This window comes from Trematomus bernacchii, unplaced genomic scaffold (assembly GCF_902827165.1).
Source record: "Trematomus bernacchii unplaced genomic scaffold, fTreBer1.1, whole genome shotgun sequence".
NCBI classification, from domain to species: Eukaryota; Metazoa; Chordata; class Actinopteri; order Perciformes; family Nototheniidae; genus Trematomus; species Trematomus bernacchii.
This window is the reverse complement of record NW_022987545.1, coordinates 73310-80000: the sequence shown is the minus strand read 5'-3', so window position 1 is coordinate 80000 and position 6691 is coordinate 73310. Positions and strand designations below refer to the sequence as shown.

General features: G+C 42.3%; 1 protein-coding gene across 4 annotated transcripts in view; it reads right to left on the bottom strand.

Moving 5' to 3' along the window:
* nckap1 (NCK-associated protein 1) overlaps positions 1-6691 on the bottom strand; it is a gene marked incomplete at its 3' end in the record, with an annotated part of 34317 nt that overhangs the window by 649 nt on the left and 26977 nt on the right. For all 4 annotated transcript variants that reach the window (XM_034122597.1, XM_034122598.1, XM_034122599.1 and 1 more), the window contains 8 exon segments: positions 167-286; positions 730-862; positions 1060-1205; positions 1602-1660; positions 1924-2005; positions 2233-2365; positions 4000-4106; positions 6371-6467. In XM_034122597.1, the coding sequence (XP_033978488.1) occupies positions 167-286; positions 730-862; positions 1060-1205; positions 1602-1660; positions 1924-2005; positions 2233-2365; positions 4000-4106; positions 6371-6467 (877 nt within the window).

Below are 6691 nucleotides of genomic sequence, written 5' to 3'. Positions count from 1 at the left end.
AAAAACTCCTGAGTTACAAATCAACCTGTTGGTGTTTGATGAGATCAAAGATTTGAATAACCTTGTGTGAGTGAGTGTGTGTGAGTGTGAGTGTGAGTGTGAGTGTGAGTGTGTGTGTGTGTGTGTGTGTGTTTGGGTGTGTGTGTGTGTGTGTGTGTGTGTGTACCTGGTCACTCAGTGTGCATTGCTCAGTACAGATGTCAGTGATCAGGTTTCTCGCCTGCTTGGCCATCTCGTCCAGAAACATGTTGCACAGCGAGAGGCTGCGGTCGCCGATGTGGTGACGCTGAGAGGAGGAAACACACTCAGCGTTAATAAGAGAGGAGGAGAGAGTGTGTGTGCGTGTGTGCGTGCCAGTGTGTGCGTGTCAGTGTGTGTGCGTGTGTGTGTGTGTGTGTCAAACTACATCAATACAAACCCACATTTTCTTTTAGCTTTACTTGTTAGCTTAGCCTCTGGCTTATGTCAAACTGTGTGTGTGTGAGTGAGTGCGTGTGTTTTAGTGTGTGTGTGTGTGAGTGTGAGTGTGAGTGTGAGTGTGTGTGTGTGTGTGTGTGTGTGTGTCCAGTGAACTAAAATAAATCATTGCTCATCAAATTTGTCTTTCAGCTTCAGTGTTAGCCTTGCTCGTAACTTCTAGCCTTTGTGACGATGTCAAAGTGTCATTTAGCAAAAGGCTGTGTGTGTGTGTGTGTGTGTGTGTGTGTGTGTGTGTGTGTGTGTGTGTACCTCCTCGGGGCACAGCTCGTGTGTGCAGGACATGAAGTGTGTGCAGAGGAGAGGGAAGCAGATGGAGTGTCGGCTCTGAGAGGGAAGCTCCAAACACTGCTGGAACATCTTCTCAAACGCTCGGCTGTAGAAACTGAACACACACACACACACACACACACACACACACAGGTTAAGACAGGAAGAAAACACTAGATATAAATAAATAATTGTAAATCAACTTGTTGCGTCAAATTTGTAGATTTCTTTAGTAAGTAGTCGTTTAATAAGAGGATGCATCTGATCACCCTGTAGTGTGTGTGTGTGTGTGTGTGTGTGTGTGTGTCTCACCAGAAGATGGACAGGTCTGATGTCTCCACCAGCATCTCCACCAGAGAGTCCACCATCTTGGTGTGGAAGATGATGGTGTTCATCATCTTCCCCAGCTCTTTGTGATCAGAGATGCCCAGACTGGCTTTAGACACACTGGTGTACGCCTGTGTGACACACACACACACACACACACACACACACACACACACACACACACACACACACACACACACACACACACACACACACACACACACACACACACACACACACACCACACACACACACACACACACACACACACACACACACACACACACACACACACACACACACACACACACACACACACACACACACACACACACACACACACCACCACACACACACACACACAGTTTTATAGAAGGAAGTATTAACACAGGGGTTTAACAGCTTTTTCAAGGTACATTTCAAACACTTCCAAGGACCCTAACCCAGACAGACAGCAGGGTCCAGTCTTGTTGAGATCAAAATGTTAACTGTTTTTAAATCACTAAATCAGCAGAAGTGTCACTCACCTGCAGTCTGAACCAGTCCAGCCTCATGCCTCTGAAGTCAAACACCTCTCCATCCTCCACTGAAACACACAGCACCAGAAGACACTCAATCACACACTGTGACTCACACATCTTACCTCTCAATCACACATCTTACCTCTCAATCACACATCTTACCTCTCAATCACACACAACTTAAAATCACACTTAACTCAGTCTCACACATTTAACTCAGTCTCACACACTTAACTCAGTCTGACACACTTAACTCAGTCTCACACACACTTGACCTTACACACACATGAACTAAATGAAAGATAAATGATAAGAAGTGATGTGTCACCTTGTTTGACGCTGAGGGAAGTCATCGTGTTGACGAATGAAGACATGATGATGGACTCGTCCTCTGGACACACAGACAGGTTCTGAAACAGAAGATAGAAAACTGGTTACAGAGACAGGTGCATTATGGGAAAAGGTGTCTTCAAAAAACTTTTAATTGAGCGTTCAACAGACGCCCAAATGTGGCCTTTGATCTGCTTTGGCTTCAACCATCATCAGAATCAGGTTTATCACCAGATAGCTGGACACGTACGAGGAATTTGACTTGGTGTCGTGGTGCATACTAAAATGAATGTCAGTGTGTTCGTACCTGCACCAGTTCGTTCAGCACCACGGCATCGAAGCCAGACAGATACTGGACGTAGTATCTCTGCATCACCGGGCCGTACTTCCTGACGTGAGCTCGGAGCTCCTCCATGTAGAAGATCAGCTCTGCTATGTGTCTGCAGAGAACACACACACACACACACACACACACACACACACAACACACACACACACACACACACACACACACACACACACACACACACACACACACACACACACACACACACACACACACACACACACACACACACCACACACACACACACACACACACACCACATACACACACACACACACACACACACACACACACACCACACACACCACAGAGAAGAGGGTTAATACGAAAGAAACACACGCTGACAACTGGATGAGAAGTTAAGGATGAAATGTACTTATGTGTCCTAAAACGCTGGCATGAGTCAGCATTATGAGACCTAAAACGCTGTCATGAGTCAGCATTATGAGACCTAAAACGCTGGCATGAGTCAGCATTATGAGACCTAAAACGCTGGCATGAGTCAGCATTATGAGACTTAAAACGCTGGCATGAGTCAGCATTATGAGACCTAAAACGCTGGCATGAGTCAGCATTATGAGACCTAAAACGCTGGCATGAGTCAGCATTATGAGACCTAAAACGCTGGCATGAGTCAGCATTATGAGACTTAAAACGCTGGCATGAGTCAGCATATGAGACCTAAAACGCTGGCATGAGTCAGCATTATGAGACCTAAAACGCTGGCATGAGTCAGCATTATGAGACCTAAAACGCTGGCATAAGTCAGCATTATGAGACCTAAAACGCTGGCATGAGTCAGCATTATGAGACCTAAAACACTGGCATGAGTCAGCATTATGAGACCTAAAACGCTGGCATGAGTCAGCATTATGAGACCTAAAACGCTGGCATGAGTCAGCATTATGACACCTAAAACGCTGGCATGAGTCAGCATTATGAGACCTAAAACGCTGGCATGAGTCAGCATTATGAGACCTAAAACGCTGGCATGAGTCAGCATTATGAGACTTAAAACGCTGGCATGAGTCAGCATTATGAGACCTAAAACGCTGGCATGAGTCAGCATTATGAGACCTAAAACGCTGGCATGAGTCAGCATTATGAGACCTAAAACGCTGGCATGAGTCAGCATTATGAGACTTAAAACGCTGGCATGAGTCAGCATTATGAGACCTAAAACGCTGGCATGAGTCAGCATTATGAGACCTAAAACGCTGGCATGAGTCAGCATTATGAGACCTAAAACGCTGGCATGAGTCAGCATTATGAGACTTAAAATGTTGGCATGAGTCAGCATTATGAGACCTAAAACGCTGTCATGAGTCAGCATTATGAGACCTAAAACGCTGGCATGAGTCAGCATTATGAGACCTAAAACGCTGGCATGAGTCAGCATTATGAGACCTAAAACGCTGGCATGAGTCAGCATTATGAGACCTAAAACGCTGGCATGAGTCAGCATTATGAGACCTAAAACGCTGGCATGAGTCAGCATTATGAGACCTAAAACGCTGGCATGAGTCAACATTATGAGACCTAAAACGCTGGCATGAGTCAGCATTATGAGACCTAAAACACTGGCATGAGTCAGCATTATAAGACTTTGAAGAACCAGGGAGATGCTGCCTTCAGGGTCCTCTACAGAAATACCACGTCTCTGCAGGACTGTATAAGCACCCCTTAGTTTGTGTACATGTTTGTGTTTGTGTCCATGTGTTTGCATACTTGTCGATGAAGTCGTCTGTGCTTTTCTTCTGGATGTTGTCGGCGTGTCGCAGAAGCCAGATGATCTCGTCTCGAGCGAACGACAACGCCATGAACACGAACAACGCCTAGTGGGAGAAACACAGAAATATGGAGGGAAATGGAAATGTCAAAAACTCCCCAAGATAAATGATTCTGAGATAAATCACCAAGAACTTCTGGAAGCTTTCTGTGAACCGAGTGAGCAATATGTTTCAGTATATTCTGTTATAAATTCATTAGGACTCCATCTGGCCAGAGGAACCCACTGGGCTTTTAAAAAGTGATAAATCTGGGAAATATATGTAGAGTTATTCAAGGAGGTATTACACACAGGACGTTATATCCACTCAAAAGAGGTGAGGCCTACACTCAGCCTATGTGACTCCCAAAGGGTTATTTCTTTGATCAACGGAAATTAAATTCCTCTCAAATCTGGAGAACTCTCATTTTCTCTCATTTATATCCCATTAAAGTCAGATTCTTGGTATTTGTGACTGTCAAAAGAAGGCATTTATTTACAAGAACTCGGACTATATATCCTGAAGTTTTATTCACCAAATCTGAGGAAAAAGTCTAGATCTGAAAATTATTTCAGAAATCTGAATTCTGCAATAAAAGTCAAAAATGACATTCTGAGAAAAAAACATTTCAATTTTTTCCGAAAAAGTGAAAATCACAGAAAAATGTCATAATATGAGAAAAAGCTGAAAAACTGCAAATGCTGAGAAAAAAGTCAAAATCTGGGAATTTTGATGAAAATATATTTCATTTTTTTCCTGAAAATCACAAAATTCCAAATTTCATCTCAGCTTTTGGAAAAAGTCAAAGTTCTGAGAAAAAATGCCGTAAAATTTCCTAATTCTGACTTTTTCCCCCAGAAATTCAGAAAAGTCAAAATATGAAAAAACCAAGAAAAAAAGTCAATATCTGAAAATATTCATATAATAAAAATCTGGAGAAAGAAATCTGAGATTTTCTGAAACAGATTTAAATATATTCTAGAACCCTTTAACCTGTTAAGCCCGAGAGACCCCGGTACCGACGCCCTCCCGCAACATCTTGCAGGAAACAGTGTCTGAGGGCATGTTCATTTAATAAACTGAATGTTTTATATCCATGTAACGGGAAGAAACTCATCTAACTGATCTTTATTTATTTTTCAAAAGAAAACCCACAATGCTAACACTGAGCCTCTGAATTAGCAACGAGCGAAAAATGCTAACAGATTACTGCACCTAAAATCACTCACAAAACCTTATTATTTATCTTTTCACCACATCCAACACATCGATTCACATCGTGAGGTGACACAGAATCTATTGACACCGACATTACCACTGAATTATACGAAATGGCGACGTTATAAACAAAAACAGACATCAAAACAGGTGACGCTAGGTAGCTAAAAATGCTAACATTTTTACATTGGCTCTGTAGTCTCTCCAAAGTGGTCTTCAATGGCATTAAAATGATAAAAGCGCTGCTGAAGTTAATCCATAGGTTAATCTAATGTGTCTGTGTCCCTTTGAAATGATTTCTGATAATCCATAAGCAATAAAACTGCTTTTCCGTTTCCAGATGTCAAAGCTAGAGATAGGTTCACTCTGATGCAAAACTGCATGCGCGAAGCCCCCACCTCTTCTCTTCACAACGTGTGTGTGGGGGACTCCCCCTTCGATTCTATTGGCTCTAACGGTCAGAAAGAGGTGTCAACCATCAAAATCAAGCAAGGGGGGCCAGAGATATGGAAAATCCACCCAAATGACCCCAGAAGTGGTTTCTTTTTGCTAAATCTCTCTAAAAAGGTAAAATGTCACTTGTTTTTAGTCTACCTTACCATCATCCAAGGGTAGTTTTCACTATAAGTAAAAAATAATTTTTGGACAGACACTATAATTTACAGTTTTTTACTATGTAAAATCTGAATTTTCTTTAAAATAAAAAACATCTATATTGATTCTGACTTTTCTACATCCAACTCACAGGTTTATCATTACTTTGAGAAAAAAGATTATTAATCTAACCCTTTTAGAAGGGAAGATATGGTCATTTGTTCTGGGAATGTCATTTTCGAGCCTGAGACCTGAAAAACAGGCTCAGAGCTCAACAGACTTTATTTAGAAAGTTTTCTACCAAAATTCAATGTCCTTCCCTCAATTCATTTTTTTTTGAAAATCTCAAAATTCACATTTGGTTTGTAAATCTCACAATTCTGACTTTTTCAGAAAATATAAACAATTCTGACTTTTCCCCCAAAATTCTGCATGTTTTCAAAAAATCCTGTATTTTTTCAAAAAAATCTGGCTTTGTTCTAATATTCTGTATTTTTTCTAAATACTCTGACTGTTACCTTAGGGCCCAGCAGTCCTGGCTGGTCGGCTAACACAGTGGCGAGTTCCTTCAGCGCCGATCGGAGGAATTTACGCCTCTCTCGGTGCATTGAGCCTCTGCAGAGAAACAGAGCATCAGAGCACACATTAAACGCTGCTTTGACACTTTCAGGACAATCTGCAGGAGGACAAAGGAGGAAGACGACAGGGATGGCAGGAGAAAGAAGATGAAAGGGGGAGAGGGAATAAGTCATGAGGATAACAGCAGAGATGATGAGACGGAGAAGAAACTGAAGGAGGGATAAAGAGAGGAAGGAGGGGAGGCCTGAGAGGCTGCAGAG